Raw genomic sequence first — 17,387 nt, forward strand, 5'->3', positions numbered from 1 at the left:
GATGCTTGACGTGGGTTACAAACTGAATGGAGGGATAAGTTGTTAACGGTTGAGAAATGTCAAGTGCACCCACGTTGGGGATTCTAAGCAAGTAAATGATTTGATGATAAGAAAATGCTTGTTAGTCGATCTTATGGAGGCATTAATATACATTTGTACGGGTCAATTGGGAAGATCATTTATGTGCTCGGTGCTCGGTTCTTTGCATCGATAGATCAACAGGCATGGATGGTGTCGTTGCCGTCACTATGATCTGGCCTTGTGTGGGTCGTCTGTACAGTTCAGTTCTCGTCTGTGCTTTCTCATATGACTAATCGTGGTGATGATTCCCGAGGCGGCAAATGCACCACCATTGATGTTTTGGTGTGGGGGGAACGCTGCCGACAATGTGGGACTGTGTTTTGACAATACAGGGTATACTACGGATATTCTTAACCATGTCATATGCCGTACGGAGTAAAGATGCCTGTCTTTTGTGTATCCATTCATGAAACGGGCTGCGGATTGTGATTCGGCGACTAACCCCATGTCGTCAGGAGACTAACTATCAGATCATGGTTGAGGCAAATTCGGGACCACAAGAAAAACCAACCATGAAATCTCAGAAGCAGCACCAAACTAAACTCAAATCTATTAATTCGCAAGTTATGCCCAAACAACATGTTCACTATCTTCACCCCTTTGGATGGGAAAATGATCCTAATGAAGAAAGGTTCAAGGTCACCACCCTCGACTACCTTACCGCCTGCACGTATAACAACTACGCTCTCTTCTTCAAGCTCCAAGACTCGGAGAAGCAGACGGCTATCGAAATCTTAAAATCTGGACTGGAGAGAACCCTGGCTCAAGCAAGACATTATTGTTGCACTATTGAGAAAGATCCGGGTGGCGGTCACTCTTTCGTCAAGAAGAAAGACAGCACGGTTCGCCTTTTCCTTCAATGGCTCGACTCTCCCGAGGATGCGGACAAGTATCCTTCGTTCGGTGACCTCGAAAGAACCCACTTTAGTGCGGTAACACTTGGTGATCTTGAACAATGGAGTGTGCCCCCAATGACATATGGCGAGAAGCCAGAGGCCCATCCGGACAATAGTCCTGTTGTATCAGCTTTCAAAGCCAACTTCATTCGTGGGGGACTGGTATTCCACATCCATCATCATCACTACGCCAACGATGTCATGGGTTGGGCGGGCTTTGTTCATCAGCTAGCCGAAAATTGCTATGCTGCTGTCAACAACACTGAATATCCCACTTGGGACCCCCTCAATCTGGATCTCTCCCGTCTTATCAAGCAAGAGCCACCGGAAGATGAGAAGGTAGATGGACCACCGCCCTCAGAGCGTCATCCCGGTCACCAAGGTGGTGTATCACTATTGTTCCACCTTCCAAAGAGCAAAGCCGCGGAACTCAAGGCTAATGCTATGCCCGCGGATGGAAGTTGGATCTCGACATATGACGCCTTTTCAGCTTTTATCTGGCGCAACTTGACGAGGATTCGTGCTCCCGTCTTCAATCCCGACCCCTCTTCGACCTTGTATTGGTGTGAGGCCGTCGATATGAGACGCCGTATGCATAGTCCCAAGGTTCCACCACGAATTCAACACAATGTCGTGTTCGCTGTGACATCTCCCACCGCGCCTGTCACACAGCCCACGGTGGCTCAGATTATTTCTGAGTGGTCGCTCCCAGAGTTGGCCTCATACATTCGAAAATTGACCAACAGTGTCACGCAGGAGAATCTTGATAAGACATTGGAGATGGTCGCTACAATTCGTGACAAGACATCTCTGAATGCTCGTGTCGATGCGCAGCCTCCTCTATCAATCTTACAAACTGATCACAGAGATGCCAATGTTACGTCTGCTAACTTTGGTTTCGCGAAGCCTGCCATGTATCGTCACCTGTTAGATCGCATTACTGAGGGTATTATTATCATTTATCCACCTCGAGATACGTCACCAGAATCTGATGAAGGTTGCGAATTTGCGATATTCTATGAGAAGAGATTGGCTCAGGATCTTATCAATGATCGCGAATGGAATGAATATTTTGAGTACAGAGGTATTGATGCTGAGGATTCAAGTGTGGCTTAATAGACTAATGATATCTATTACTCGTTTTGTAAACTCTATCTCAGAATTGACAGTAACGTTTTCTTGGGGTGGTAACTCCTTTCTTACATGATCGAGATTCGATGTGAGGTAAAATTTCGATTTGTTCCAATGTGGTCCATGTGGCCCTTCGTTGAACTTTCAGTTGTAGATAAACAATCTAGTTTCCGTTCCACTTTTTGTGACTACACTTCTACGAGTGATGATTCCATCATAGATAGAAATGAGCGATTCATTGGATCTAACTGACATGGCTAGTGCATAGTCTCGAATTCCCTCAACAATGAACATATGTCAGTTGATCCCGCCTCGGTTGCAACTGACAATGCCGTACGTCCAGAACGGTCTGCTTTGTCGGGAAGGCACACTTTGCCTGAATCGAGTAGCTTGTAAACGTACGACTTACGATTCAGAGACGCCGCCCACCAGAGTGCTGTGCGACCTTGGTTGTCTTCGCAATCTGCATTAACGTTACTTGCAGCCAGTATCATATCGAACATAGACTCTTGATTCTTTTTCAACGCCAAAACTAGAGGTGGACAGTCGATAGTAGCCCCGTGACTGTGATTTGGATCAACGGTGGAACATTGCAAGAGCACTTCGACCATATCTTCGCGTCCAATCGCGATCGCCAAATGTAGTGCGGGCTTCTTCGTATGATAATGGTTTGCGTCAACCCAGCTCCCACGGCTAAGGAGTGCTCTAACTGTAGAAGGGTTCCCATACGTGATTGCCAAACTCAATGGTGTCATGTTCCTGTCGTCCTCCCTGTCCATCTCTGAACTACTCTTCCACTCCTGCACCATCGCATCGATAATTGTTGCATGACCGTTTTCGGCAGCATAGTGGCATGGAAAACGCTCGGGCTCGTAGCTTGTGTTGCTCTTGCTACGCAGCTCGGCCCCTGATCTGATGAGTAACCGAACTATGTTGATATCGCCGTACTCTGAGCTATACGATAACGCCGTTCGTCCTTGATCTTCGAAATGAATATTGGCACCAATCTTGATCAAGATTTCAACAACCATATACCATCCTTTTTTGCAGGCCATGATGAATCCTCTGCTACGGTGGGGTTCCGGGAAATGCACCCTTTCCAACAGATACAGAGTAGAACTCAAGTCGGAGTTGTTGATTGCCGTTACGATACTGTCAGCGCAATGCCCAAGCTGGATAATGCTCTCTAGATTCCCTCGTAATCTGATCTCGTCACGACTTGGCGACCTCTTTGTTTCCAAGCATCGTAGCGCAACATTGCCGTAGCACTGAATGACATCGGACATAGTCAATTGGTGGCCAGTTACTTCGGAATTTGGCAATGTCCCAATGTCAGACCAGACGAGACGAAGGGAAATGATATTCTCGGTTGAAGCAAACCGGTGCAGTAATTCAAGAATCTGCCTGTACCCAAACATTCTGGCACTGTGATTGTCCTGGAGAAGGGCTCGGCGGGAAGTCTCACAGACTCTCAAAAGAGATAATCTAAAGTTGTTGGTTGCTTCTGTGCTCTTCAAAGTCATCTTGGCTTCGTTTTTCGAGGTGAACCGAAAGACCGACTGATCAAGTATCCAGCTGAAATATCGCCCAGCGTCATCCCACTTTCCCAGGCGCAAATAGTTTTCTGCTATTTCCAATGCAGCCGTCAATACTTCATCGGATATCTTTAAATGACCTAGGCGTCCGAGAATAGGGATAGTGCATGCAAAGGCGTCGTTTTTATCGCATAGACCTGTCTGAATGATGGCTGCTTGAATAGAGTCGATGCACTCGTTACTGGCTTTCAGACCTCCTTGGTATTTCTCAGCCTTGGTGTGACCTCCGATATCATGTGTAATCTTCATGATCGAAGAAAGGAAGATAGAATAAAGCTCCTGCGCGCAGTTGGCCTCGAGAGAGAGCTTTGATTCAATCTCCAATACATGTACGGGATTATCCGTTGATTCGCTAACCATGTTTGTCCAACCGAAGAAGCGTTTTTTATCGACCCAGTCAGCAGGCGGTCCGGTTGTATGGAAGACATAGTCGTCTCCATTCTTCCACCATGTTTCATTTTGACCTCGCGGGCTACGGATGTCAAAAGAGTTCCTCATATGTTCCCATGGAAGGTCTATTGTAGTATTCATGCTTATCGACACCTGGGGCGGAGAATGGAGATCTTGCTTTTGAAGTCGCCATGCGCGAAATTGACAATTACTACGCTCGCGCCATATATCCAGATTCACTAGGTCTCCAGAAGAGGTCGCCCACGTGTCGTTAGCATGGACGATCCGATTCATAGTCTCATCACCTTTCTTGGCACCAGCTTCTCTGGCATTCTGACGTTCTAGAGTGTTCTCTAAGGACCAAAGCCAGAGACCCAGCACAGACTCTATTTCAGATCTATCCGTGGTCCAGACACTCGAGGGTAGTTGGTCGGGCCTCCTTCTTATAGTCAAATAGATATGGCCAGTTTCAGGCGCGACCCCGAAGTCATCTTCCAGACAGCATGGAACAGCCCAGAGGATAGCAAAGGATTGATCCCACGACTCTTGTAGCACAGGTGGGGGATCAAACTGAGGCTGAAACAAGGTATTCATGGTTTCTTCGATAGCATCAGCGAGTTTATTTGCCATTTCTCGGACTGGAACAAATCTCGTGCCCCAGTGACTGCTTTGATCCGACTGTGGTTGACCAACGCCAGTCATACGAGCCAGTCGACTTCTGTAGAAATATGCTTTTGCAATACGACTAGGTTGTTCCCAGCTTTCGGCCGGCATACCTGTAGTATCGCATTCAGAGTTGTATATCTTTGCGAGCTGTTCTTGAAACTCTTTTTCGACTCTCGCCTGAACCAGTTCCGCGTTATCATTGTAGGCGTCTTGATTTTTAATTCGAAACCCAATAATGTTGCCTGACTTGCTGTCGATGGGGATGAGTCGCTCTATGACATCTGAAGCTTGTTGCTGATGTGCTGTACATGAGATCGAGGCGGCGGTATTCCGAATATCTCTTCGGAGTGGATGACTATACACTAGCCAAAGCCGACGCGACCGAAAGTCAGCCGCGTTAACCGAAGGCTCCTTGCTGCATGGATGACGTTGATCAAGTCTCAGGGCTAGCCAGTCCAATTCATGTCCCTGGAAAAGTTCAGGGTCATATGCCATGAAGTTGTCTTCCTTCTTCAGCCGTTGAGTTCGGAGCCCTGACCGGATAACGCTCATCAAGATTGTCGCGCCCAGCTGAGCGATCGCAACGGAGGAATGGCAAGCTCTTATTCCGAGAAACTGAAAGACAAAGCCTACGGTAGTGGCCAACACTGCCAACCATATCAAGCGTGCGGAGGCATCGATTTGAAGAGTGTCTTGCCATGATGTGACGTATCTTGTTAGGGGAGCCAAGGCGTCCGAGTATGAGAAAGAATCGAAAACCTGATCACCTATCGTTTGGTTCCCAGGCTGAATCCAAAACATCTTTGACAGATCATGTCGGTTACTCGCTAAGCGTCTGTGATAGATCGCCTCTTCAGTTTTGCTCTCGATAAGATGAGCACAAAGAGCCATTCCAAGACAAAGAAAGGCTGTCCCGATAATAGTCACTGGTACCGCGTAATCATCTGAGAGCAATTAGTGACCTGAAAATATTTTCCAATTAACAAGACTATAACCTCTCAAGGAGGTGTCCCTTTCTGGAGGTTCAACTTACCCTCACGGCTATCCCTTAGCCACAGGTAGTAGTAACGCGCCAGGAAGGCCCATACTAGTACAAAGGACTGTAGGCATACCCCGAAGGCTGCTGCCGTAATAAACCAAAATCTCCCATGAGACTTGATTCCAATGTTGAATGATAAATTCGGATTCGGGGCAAATTTCGGTGGTTTCCCATGAGTAATGCCGGACTCAGTCGTAGTGCTAGAAGATCTTTGATCATTCGAGGAGCTAGTCCAGTCATTATGACCTCTTTCGGTTTTCAAGTACTCCTGGAATGAATATAGACCCGCGGTCGGTTGATCGCCTGATGAAGGAAATAATTCCTTAGATGACGCCTTGGGATCATGCACTATCTCCAGTAATTTTGGTCGGCCAAAGACCCGGGCAATTCCTCCGTTGGTATAGAGCTCACAAACATCGCGACTTGTAGATGAGCACAATTCTACTTCAGCAAGACCAGCTCCCTCTTGCGCTCTGCCCACGAAAGCCCTCAATGATGGTGTCCCACGTACACGAATAGCTGAAACAACAGCGGTGATAACCCCTAGTGGAGCAACGGAGAAAAGGATAATATCCTCAACATTCAAACACTCGCTGAGATACTGTTTCGTTGGGTTTTCGCCAAAAAGAGCCACAAGAGGTGCAAGATCAGTAGCGAGATTGTTTGAGAAGTCATCCCACCAACTGTCAGCCATGATGTTGTTGATGTTTTTGCACGACAAACAACGAAATAATCGAAAACTTCAATGTATCACTAGAACGTGATACCGAAAGACAGGAGGAGCATGGCCGATGTTCAGGAAAGTGGCCGTGTCTCCAGGTAGCCCAAGTAAAGAAAGTTTAACGGACCACCTTCGGAACGGGCCGATCTTAACTAAAAGTGTCTAAATTTGCGAGGTAGACTAGGAGGGTGGGGTTGTCTGCTGAGCCTGACTTTTCAGCTCCCCACTTTCCGTTCATGGCGTCTCCTTTTGTCATCGTTGATAGGAGGACAGAGGGAGTCCCATGATGATCCAACCTTCTGCCTTTGCAGTCAAGCGCTTAGTCGCAAATAGGCAATGGGATTGGTTGTCTACCGTGCTGTCTGATGAGTGGTATGTGCTGGCCCCGCAGTAATGTCAGCCATTTGCTGAATCTATATATGGAAATTGATCTACATTGTGAATATGTTGCATTTTGTCAAAGGCTGATATTGACCCAGTTATTGGCTTGGCGGTCTAACTACACGACACCTTTAAAATCGCTGTATAGCCACCTAAGATGAATGTAGTGGTTTATATGTTACACTTTCATTAAATAAACTGCTAACGGGCTGTTACATTTCTACTATGACAAAAGTACGACCGAGCCCTGTAAATCTCATTTCAAATCGTTTTACAGCTCTAGAAGGAAGGGATTACCACAGCGCAAAGTCTATAGCCTTGGCCAACTCGATACTAATCTCCAGGAATAATATAGACATTTGCTACCTTCCTGTTTCTGGAGCACTTGCAGTATAAGGCGTCTAGCAACCTTGGGCAATCTCGAGGCTCCATCCCGAATGGGGAGATAACGAAGACACTCAACAAATGAACTCCGGTCCATTTTCATCTTTATCTTATGTTATCACATGGTATTTATAGTCGAGTGATTATTATCTTCATGCACTATAGCTTGTGGTTCACCGGTTGTAACGCCAGTTCCTGTATCTCCTAATCAGTGGGTGTGTTCGGCTCTTGATTCTCTATTTAATATCTCGTTCTGCAACAATTTAAAAGTGGAAGAGCCCACGTGGTATAATGACTGTATTTACACTACTAGCCCCTAGTCATATTTGAAGGTTAAAATATTTGGTTTATGGCTCCATGAATGTCAACAGATAACTCAGTTTGTTTTATGCGGCTGTACATGGCGTCTTCTATCAATCTTCACCACCATCCACAAACCGGCCCCGCAACTCTCGTATAACTTGATCAACCAACGATTCTTCAACAACTCCTTCCGCCCACGTAACGCTCATAACAAAAGACCCACCTTTCGTGCTGATACAGCTGAATCCGAGCGTTGGGGTAACACTACTTGCACACTGTGAAAAGATAATCTTTTCCAGTTTCATACCACCACCTTCCCGCGGCTTAACATTGGATACCAAGCCAAGATTGGACAACTCATATGAGATTCTCCTGTCCGCCGGACCTTGGCTCTGATACTGACGTAGTAAATCAGAGATTTTACTCAGGTTCGTAGCCATACTTCCGTGAGGAAAGTCTCCGACCTTGGTGGCTACGTCAATACTGAAAGACTTTGCCATTTCCATTATGTACTCTGACTCTTCTTTGGACCCAAGCTCAAGATCTTTCAGCCTTTCTAGCTCCTTGCGGGATGTATAGCTTGTCAAGTAAGAGATATGATTGACAATATCCCTTGCTGAAGTCTTTGTGTGATTTCGTGCTGAGAATGGCGTAATAGAACGGATTCCAGGGACATAGTCTTTGATAGAATGCCAGAGAGACGTACATATGACCGCATGAAGAAATCCAGTAAGCGTAACTCCCACCTGCTTGCACTTCCGAAGCGTAGCAGCGAGACGTTCCGCTGAGATGTTCACGATTTGAACCATGGATCTGAATGTGGCATCAGGCGTTTGTTTTGCTCCTATCCAAGCTTTGCGATCATCGACTCCAGAAGTACAGACAGCGCAAGTGCATGAAAAGCAGTCAATGCACTCCTCAAGAGTAATTGGAGCGGCAACAGGTTCGCTCAAAGCCATTGGCCATATAGGCTTGGCGACGTTTGCTGAAAGCCTCTGAAAGTTTTCTGCTAAAGAAGTATGGAATGCAATGCCACTCAGTCCGTCAGCAATAGTGTGATGTGTAAGAAATGCAATATCAATCCTTCTAGGAGTAGAATCGAGGACATCGCAGTTGCCTGGAAAATGATCTAACACGATGACCTTCCATGCTGGTTTGTTGATAAGCCAGTCCTCTTCATGGACGTCCTCGAGTAAACGTGATAACATCGTATCCGACGTTGTCTCATCAGTGATGGAGATACAGTCGCTACTATGGAAAGTCCTCAAGATGTCCTGTCGATCAATCTGGCCGAGTTGTTTGAATAACCCAACACCAGCTTCTGTCTTATCCGACAGGCCGTACAGCAAAGCAGAGTGTTGTTGAATCGTGGCTTGGAGACTGAGTTCTAGAGCGCAGTGGAATTTCTCTAGCAGTATTCCAGCTTTACATTCTGACGCCACATGGTATGTTGCGGTCACGCATGCTGAACGATATTGTCCTAGGGCATGTCGGACAGTATAGTATCTTCCGAGAATACCTGTTACATTTGCTTAGTATATTTCATTTCTCTCGAGTTAACGAAACCAGAAAAACATCCTCCGCTACTCAAGGCTTGTTGGCACATTTTGCTTGACACAGATATATACTTACCCAATGAAGTATACTTGTCGTTCATCATTATGATCTTTCCATGTACCAGTGGGAGAAATTGAGGCAATTAATGTTGGATATTTATGACCGAGTTCTTATCTATCGCTATCGGCCTTTGCCCCACAGCTCCGTGTTGCCTGTAAGTCCTTCTAATATTAAAATCGATTGAGTGAAAGGAAAAGGAATTGATTGGTACTGGGTAAAAGCGAGGCATTGGCCAGGTCGTGAACAGTTGCTCCCCATTCAGCCTCGGCGTCCTAACAAGCTTCCACCACGTTTAATTTCTATTGCGTACTTCATCAAGCCGATGATATACCCACCTTGCGACTCTGCACATGTTGGACCGTTGCGTGTGAAGTGACCTTTTATTGATACCCTGGTCTAGGGTTGGACCGTTGCAGAACGCCGTTGGTGCTTATGATTCGTATATGAAGAACACGTTCGGACTGCCATGCCGAGGTAAGTTTTAGCTGTAATAAAGATGAAGAGAGGGCATCTAAAAGATCATAGAGGATAGTGAGCGGTATAAACGCTGTCTTCAGCCCTAAACGTCCTTTAATAATGACCTGATGAGGGTGTTTACGCAAAGAGAATGGTTATATTAATGTCAAGTCTAGTTTATTAATAGAAACGGTAAAAAAGAGGGATATTCTCCTTAGCTCACACACTCCCTGGTGTTACTCGTGCTCTAGCTACCGCGATGGTATATGAATGCTGTTCCCCAACTTGATTCCAAGTTACTAACATCTCGTAGGTAGACTTCGACGTCCATCTTGCCAGATCTGGCACTGTCGGTATGAATACCACCATTCAATTATACCATTCCAGCACACTTCGAACCATAGATCCACTGTTTGATCCGGATGCGCGTCGGATATTTCAATCCTGGCTATATAAGGACGTTTTTCGTCATTCGTGTTAAAGCCGAGGTAAAGTCTTGAGGAGGATCCAATAGCGAGAGGGGGACTAAGGCTATCTATGCGAACCTGTCCTACAGACTCTCTTTTTCCATCTGAATAATGCAGCAAAAGACCTATAAATTTGGTTGACCCTTCCTTCACTCGACGGCATGGAGTCACCGCAACGATGTTCTCCACGCGGGCTTGAGACCAATGAAAGTCTTCACAGGAACGCAAATCCGGATGCGGAGATACGGGCTGGGGTGCATCGAAGATTCTGTTCTGTCTCGGCGCTTTCGAGTCGAATATTAGGCCGCTCATAGTAGATGGATGTGAGTCAAAAAAGAAGTGATTAGGTTCTCCATTCGATATATCCAGAAGTTCCCACTTGCAACGTGATAGAGCTGGTGTCGTCTGGGCACCAAACATGTGCAGATGTCCCTTGTCTGTCCCAAAAGCCAGTGCCAGTACTTTCTTCAGGGGATTGGGATGACGTATCCAAATGCTTGTAATCTTTTCATCACGCTCAAGGGGCACATAGATCCATGACGAATAAATAGGAGTCGAATGGTAGAACGACAGATCTTCTCCTGGCGTATGAGCATGGAGGGTAATAGGACCAGGGTTACAACAGACTAAGAAACCGGTAATTTCGGGGCGGTTGTACTGGAATATAGACATCCGCCGTGGTGCCACGTTGTTGATCCCGTAAAGGTTCACACTCCGCGATTGCTTTAGAGGATGACGCGGAATAGCAAAGGAATCCAAAGTGCGTGTGCTCCTTTCAACACAACTATCGCGAGATGACAAATGACGCAATAAGGCTCCCTATTTTTTGTATTATTCAACCATTCTACTCTACCCATGTATTTTTGGGAAAGCTTGGGGGATTGACTTCTTACATTGGTATAGAACTCCATAAGCCCCTCCGAGTTTCGAATCGGCAATCCCTTCCAGAACACACCAGGTGTTTGACTAATACGTGGAGGATCTTCGGATTCAGTCCAAATCAATCTCTTTATACCACGGTGGTCTTCGGCTACATAGACAGCAATGGGTACTTGGCGCTTGCGCTTCCTTTGGGGCATATTGACAAGAGAGTTGAGGTACTTTTCACCCTCGTAGCTCACATACTTTTCAGTAAAAGGAAATGTAACTGTAAAAGAAGATTTAAATGGTTCATGACACCTGAGCAGCAGTCTGTTTGTCTGCACGGCGTACTCCTGAAGCAGATATTGAGCTATCTCTCGTCGTATCTCAGCTGGCAGTGTTCCTGATAATTTGAGCCTCGACGTCATAGTCTGCAGAAGCCATATGCGCCGTTTTCGTTCTTGATCCCAAGTAGGCTCAAAGGTATAGGCAGCGATTTGAAGAAGTCTAGCAAGAGATACAGGAGCCAGGAATTTCTGGCAAATGCAGTGGCACCCGATGGCCTGGTCGCGTTCATGAAGGCAAGGACTGGGGCATGCATTGCACCAAATAAGCCCAATTGAATCGCTGATTTTAGCATTTGACCGATACTCAAATGGCTTAGATTCCTGCCCGTCGGGTCTGACTGCTCCATATCAGTAGGCTTGCTACAACAATTCTAATATGGTGATACTTGCCAGCAATAATTGCATCCTTTTCGTAAAAGTCGAAATGGCAAACGCCGCATCTACGTGTTAAGCAAAGCTTGGTCATTTTTGGGTGGCATTGGAAGGAGCACGGTATATAGAAACTTGATTGTTGGTATGACAACAGATTGAGAGCGCCCCTGATCTCTTTTAAACCTGCGCTAGAATGACATGACGGAATATCATTACTCCGCGACATATACCCGAGCTATGTGTTAGATGTGACGAATTCATGAAGAGTATCAAGGAGGAAGAAAGGACTAGCCTCTTCTACTATATAAAGAGTTAGTTTACGTCTGTTTCTATAATCACCAGATATTCGAGCGTTGATATTGAGAAAGGAAAGTAAAAGGCTACCCCTGTAGGAATTGCAATGGTTGCCCAAGGCTATTATAGCCATAAGTTCTTCTGATATGGATGGACTTATAGAAATGTTAGAGAGAGCTTTAGTCTATAGAAATAGTGTAAGGATTTCTGAATAAGGAGACGCGATGATAATGTTATTAATTAGTATAGAAGCTCTTAACCAGATAAAGTGGTCTCTTTAGTTATGTAATATATACATTGGTCTGACTTATATGCCTAAGATATGGCTAGATGCGATTTTATTTTAATTAGATTTTGATAATTAAAGTGATTCTTTATAGTTGCTTTAAAAAATAGAAAGTACCATTGTGTTCTTCGGTAAAACGTGTAATCAATTATTTACCGCTGTCACTATGTTTTGCTGACCTCTGTGCATTCATTGGACTCTTTCTAAATATTAGTAAATCGCCATTTTACCAAATATAAACAGTTGATAGCCCTGCAGGGTAGGTAGGGAGCTAGTCACTTTTAGGAATTAAGATATTCATCCCTGCGTTAACCCCGGACTAACAGTCTTATCCCTTTGTAATGTGTTGCGACGTTTAGATTTAGCGAGGCGCCTTGTTGGTAAGTCTTGAGTTTGATACTTTGGCATAGACTACTAAATAAAAACGACCTGGAAACGAAATTGTCTGTTTTAGAGACAAATAGGAACGGGGTCCAGTCTGCTTCTTAAGCAGAACGTCCTCGCTTTCTGTCATATTATAACACTAACACTGTTGTCACCCTTGACGCGGTTCGAAGGCATCATTATCGATAGTCGCCCCGCCACCGCCCTCACTCAACTCAGCATACTCGAGTCCACATTTGATAGCCTTTTGCTCTACTGATTCTATTCAAAGGCCATTGTCAGTCGTTGAACGCCATTCAGCTTCAGTGGCGGCGTACCTATATCTGCCGGTAACACAATCGCTCCACTTTCGTCTAGTGCAACAAGCGCATCTTTGAACCAGGTGCGACAATTGAAAGCTTCTGCAGTTCTTCCGGAGGGGGTGCCATTTGCCGGAATACTCTTTATGACACGCTCTAAGATATCATGATTCTTGATGTCCGATAATAATATGAGGGTAATAAGTTGTGTGAAGCGGTATGGGTCGCCATATTTCGCCTCGTAATGCCAAGGACCGTCGCGGTTTGAAGCATAGTGAAGGGTGCAGTTGCCAGCGGCATCCGTAACAACGATTCCCCAGTGCTTCCAAAGTTAACAATGAGTTGAGTGAAGGGAGAAAAGGGTGTATTCACATATTCTCCCGGTTTTGGGCGGGAACTAAGAGAAATGTAGAGGGATGTAGTGCTGAGGTCTCCAATAAGAGACATAGTATCAATCACTCAAGTTCAGCTTAGAAAAGCGTCTTTAATAAGAAAGTTAAGCGTCAAGAATAAGTTAAAGTCAGATAGTAATATGCTACAGAAGAAAGAAAAAGAATATCGAGAACAGGCAGCAGTGTTGGTGCTTGTATCTGGACAACAAAATGCCGGCACGTGACCTACACTAAGCCCATTACGGTACCAAAGATGCATATTGTTCTCAGACAACATCCTGCATGTATCAACGAGCATGACTAAACACTTTCGAGTATTCACGCAAAGAATTTTGCAATGATCACTGAAAGATTTTTACTGCAAGAGGCTCTTAATACTATCCATACTTCAAACTTGCGTCATCCCGACAACCAACTGATTGAATGTTTTCTCGAGGACTCGGCCGATCCCAATGCTTCTGCCCGATACATCTTCCAAAACTGCCCGTCAGACCAGGGGCTTCTTGACTTCGCATCGCTGCTATCTGACTGGAAGTCCATAGTTTGCTCCTGTAAGTGAATGCCTTCATCTTGACTTTTCATCTCATTCTGATGGCAAACGGATAGGCGGAACATTGCAGCAGCCGTCACCGAACAAAGACATCGTATCCAAGGTCCAAGCGAGAGATAGTGACAGATGCTGTCTCACTCGACTGAAAACTTCGTTTTTCGATCCATTGATCGTCATGCCTATACCCCGCATTGTTTCTTTACTCAGCGAGGTAACACTCAGCAAGGTAATACCCTTTCCTCCATGACTAACATGATGGCTACTAATAGTCACAACAATAGTCTCAATTCGAAATGCTTCAAGTCTTCCTTGGTTCTGATTACAATGACTTGCTCAATAACGCCAAAGAGCTCGATGGTCCTCAGAACTACTGGCTCGTCCGCCGTTCTGCCGCGATCGCGCTTTCGAATGGATATTTTAGCTTCATTTTTATTAAAGGAGATCCTGTTGTAGGTCTCTATATACCTCTACAGTTATTGATCTCTTGGAAGGTTTATCTAATTCTAATGCAGTACAATGTTTGCCAAGTCTTCATTGGTGATCGAAACAGACCATCAATTTTAGACAAGATCTACACGGTCACAAGTGGCCGCTTCGAGGATCGTTCAGAGTCTGGAATCCCTCTTCCAGACATATCCTCACTCAAAGCATTCTCAAGATTTGTACATGCTATTAGATGGTATCAAGTCTCTATAGCCATTGTCCAGAAACAACACAAGCCTCGAACAGCCAGCCTCAAGCCTGATGTATCAGTTTTCTATCAGTTTTGCGAATATGGCGCCGTATGTTTCTCGGCGATTTGTCGTTTGACGCCATCTCTAGTCAGAGTACAAATTTACCGCGGACTTTGGTTTCTTGGCGCTCATTTGTACGGACAGTCGTGCAGCTTCAATGTGCAGCGGCTTCCCTTTGGCATATATCTCAAGAAGGCCATGCAAAGAAATCATCAAAGTCTAGCAAGTGAGTACGGTACCTTGCAGTCTCTGCGTAGACTTACGCATATACCCGTCCCACGTCCATTGGATCTCGTTTCCAGTTCAGACGATTCTTACCTGCTGACAACTCGACTTCCTGGGCATCCCGTTGGTAGTTGTTTGGACACCATGAGCGATGGTGACGTGGATGCCTTCATTCATGAACTTCAAGGATATCTGAGCCAGCTTCGAGCGATTTCCAAGCCAGATAGTATACGTCATGCTATCTGCAACGCGGTTGGAGGGCCTTGTTATGACTACCGCATGATTGCTGGACAAGACTATGACGAAGAAAAAGGCGACCTAATTGAACCTTTTGCCAACGAGGAAGACTTCAACAAAAAGCTCCAGACCGGAGCACTTCCACGCGTCGCACACGAATCGGGACACAAGATTGTCTTTACACATGGGGATATAAATATGAGAAATATCCTAATGCATAACCCTAGAATCTCTGGCATAGTGGATTGGGAAAACGCTGGCTGGTTCCCAGATTATTGGGAGTACACAAAGGCTCTTTTTGTTACTAGGGTTCATAGGCGGTGGTTGAGGATTATGGACCGGGTATTTCCAGTTTTCGGGGACTTTAAGGATGATCTTGCGATAGAGCGGCAACTATGGGAATATTGTATGTAAAAGTCTCTTCCTTCTTAGGTAATAAAGCTACCGTGATCTAGACACAGTGATGAAACATTCCCTAAGCACACGCTTTTCGCAATTCCAGCCATCTAATATCATATTCTTCCCTTAGCTTCTTCTGTTCTTGGATTAGTTGTTGCGCCGTCTTTCCCTCACCGTTCAGAAGTACATTCACACCGACAGTTCCGGCAACCTCGGACACCATTTTAATAACATCGTCTTGATGTTTCCTCGACTCCTGCCCATGGTGAGGATGTGAAGTAGCAAGGTGAAGGGGTGTGTTGTGCTCCACATTCATACAGTTGGGGTCGGCCCCTTGCTCCAGCAAAAAAGAAACCACGTCGACTGGGCCTAGTTCAGCCAATGCCAGATGTAAGGGCGAGTTTCCATCCTCGTCATTGTCTCTGACACAGGCGCCGTGGGTACATAGAAGATTGAGTGCTTTGGTGTCGGCATTGTCGGCTGTGAAGGCGTGGCTCAGGATGGTGTGCAACGGTGTCTCCCTTCTATTATTTCGTATGCTTGCGTCAGCGCCCTTGCTGCAAAGTAATTCGAAAACTGAATTATATTGCTTATAGTTTCGAAGAGGATGCTCTGTGGCGTAGTGTAGTGGCGTGTTGCCGAGATCGTCTTGCATGTTGATTGCCGAGCGGTCGATATCGATCAGCAGATCAGTAAACTTGATAACGTCCTGAATCGTTTGTCCTCTTTCGGCCTCTGTCATGTAAGGTCTTTGCCCACGAGACATATGGCCGCGGTGTACCCAATGAAGTGGATAGCTACCACTACTGTCGCGAAATGATACTATATCTCGAATTTCGACTCCAACACCTCGATAGTCGAAAATAGTTTGGATAACATCGAAGTTGGCATGGAGCGCCGCAAAAGAGACAGCAGTCATGTTGTAAATATGATCACAGTCGAGCCCAACATGGCGTGCTGTTACCTTGGCATGAACATCAGCACCACCATCGATAAGCCTCTTGACCAGCACTGGGCTTGCCCATCGTACAGCCGATGTCAGCACAGTGTGGGTTGTACGCTCGGGGTGTACAACAACGTCGGAAGGAGAAGCACCCCAGTCTAACAACAAGTTCATGACAGCTTCGCTTTTCTCCACTGATGGCTCCCGGGTTGTCACCTCGCCGTAACCACCTGGCCAGATGCTAGCAGCTTCCAGAATGGGGGTACATCCAAAGACATCACGCTCATGGATACTAGCAAACGCTGGCTGGTTGTCAAGCAAAAATCGTACAAAATCCACATCAGCTTTGTGTGCAGCTTCATTCAGGAGGGGCCACATTTCTTGCCTGTAGCTCACACATTCGGGTACTGTTTTCTGGTGAGATAGTAGGAACCGAAGTGCGCCAAAACTCCCGCTTTCGTGTGCAAACTGGAAGATAGAGTAATAGTCCGGACCATCGTAGTCCTCGCTTCCAATTGCTTCAGGAGCAATGGCGAGATATTGTTGGAGAGAGTCGACGTCGTCACGGCGAATTATCTCATGAAGTAGGCCAAAGAGTGCGTTTTCGTATAGAATAGTACCATCTGGCCCTGTTATTGTCACGGGAATGTATTCTTCGTAGTATTTAATCGGCGTGTGAATGAATTTCTCATACGGAGATTCTTTTGGGTGGTCAGGAGAAGACATGATCGGATAAGGAAGTTGAAATGAAATGAACGAGAAGACTTATTAAGGAGGAGAGGATCATTTCGAGCATTTAATCAACTTTTTTGTTGGTACTTTTCTAGGGGTGTAAGCGACCTGATTGAGTGACTCCTCGCCGGAATTCTAATTTCTATATTCGTTCTCAATCCCACATTACAACTCCGCTTCAAAAAACCAGACCCGTTTTACCTAT

At 45.7% G+C, this 17,387-nt stretch overlaps 5 protein-coding genes across 5 annotated transcripts; 1 reads left to right on the forward strand and 4 right to left on the reverse strand.

Annotated features, from left to right (window-relative positions):
• Positions 1 to 593: 593 nt before the first annotated feature.
• FPOAC1_012599 (uncharacterized protein) lies at positions 594 to 2,093 on the forward strand (the record flags this gene model as incomplete). The annotated part of the gene is made up of 1 exon (XM_044856949.1): positions 594 to 2,093. The coding sequence occupies one exon, from the start codon at positions 594 to 596 to the stop codon at positions 2,091 to 2,093; it is 1,500 nt and encodes a 499-aa protein (XP_044704262.1).
• A 272-nt stretch (positions 2,094 to 2,365) lies between these two features.
• On the reverse strand, positions 2,366 to 5,311 carry FPOAC1_012600 (uncharacterized protein; the record flags this gene model as incomplete). The annotated part of the gene is made up of 1 exon (XM_044856950.1): positions 2,366 to 5,311. One exon carries the CDS (start codon positions 5,309 to 5,311, stop codon positions 2,366 to 2,368), a length of 2,946 nt encoding a protein of 981 aa, XP_044704263.1.
• A 2,386-nt stretch (positions 5,312 to 7,697) lies between these two features.
• On the reverse strand, positions 7,698 to 8,795 carry FPOAC1_012601 (uncharacterized protein; the record flags this gene model as incomplete). The annotated part of the gene is made up of 1 exon (XM_044856951.1): positions 7,698 to 8,795. The coding sequence occupies one exon, from the start codon at positions 8,793 to 8,795 to the stop codon at positions 7,698 to 7,700; it is 1,098 nt and encodes a 365-aa protein (XP_044704264.1).
• Positions 8,796 to 12,822: 4,027 nt separating this feature from the next.
• Positions 12,823 to 14,778, reverse strand: FPOAC1_012602 (uncharacterized protein; the record flags this gene model as incomplete). The annotated part of the gene is made up of 3 exons (XM_044856952.1): positions 12,823 to 12,932; positions 12,989 to 13,292; positions 14,752 to 14,778. 3 exons carry the CDS (start codon positions 14,776 to 14,778, stop codon positions 12,823 to 12,825), a joined length of 441 nt encoding a protein of 146 aa, XP_044704265.1.
• Positions 14,779 to 15,583: 805 nt separating this feature from the next.
• On the reverse strand, positions 15,584 to 17,176 carry FPOAC1_012603 (uncharacterized protein; the record flags this gene model as incomplete). The annotated part of the gene is made up of 1 exon (XM_044856953.1): positions 15,584 to 17,176. The coding sequence occupies one exon, from the start codon at positions 17,174 to 17,176 to the stop codon at positions 15,584 to 15,586; it is 1,593 nt and encodes a 530-aa protein (XP_044704266.1).
• Between the last annotated feature and the right edge of the window lie 211 nt (positions 17,177 to 17,387).

This window comes from Fusarium poae, chromosome 4 (assembly GCF_019609905.1).
Source record: "Fusarium poae strain DAOMC 252244 chromosome 4, whole genome shotgun sequence".
NCBI lineage: Eukaryota > Fungi > Ascomycota > Sordariomycetes > Hypocreales > Nectriaceae > Fusarium > Fusarium poae.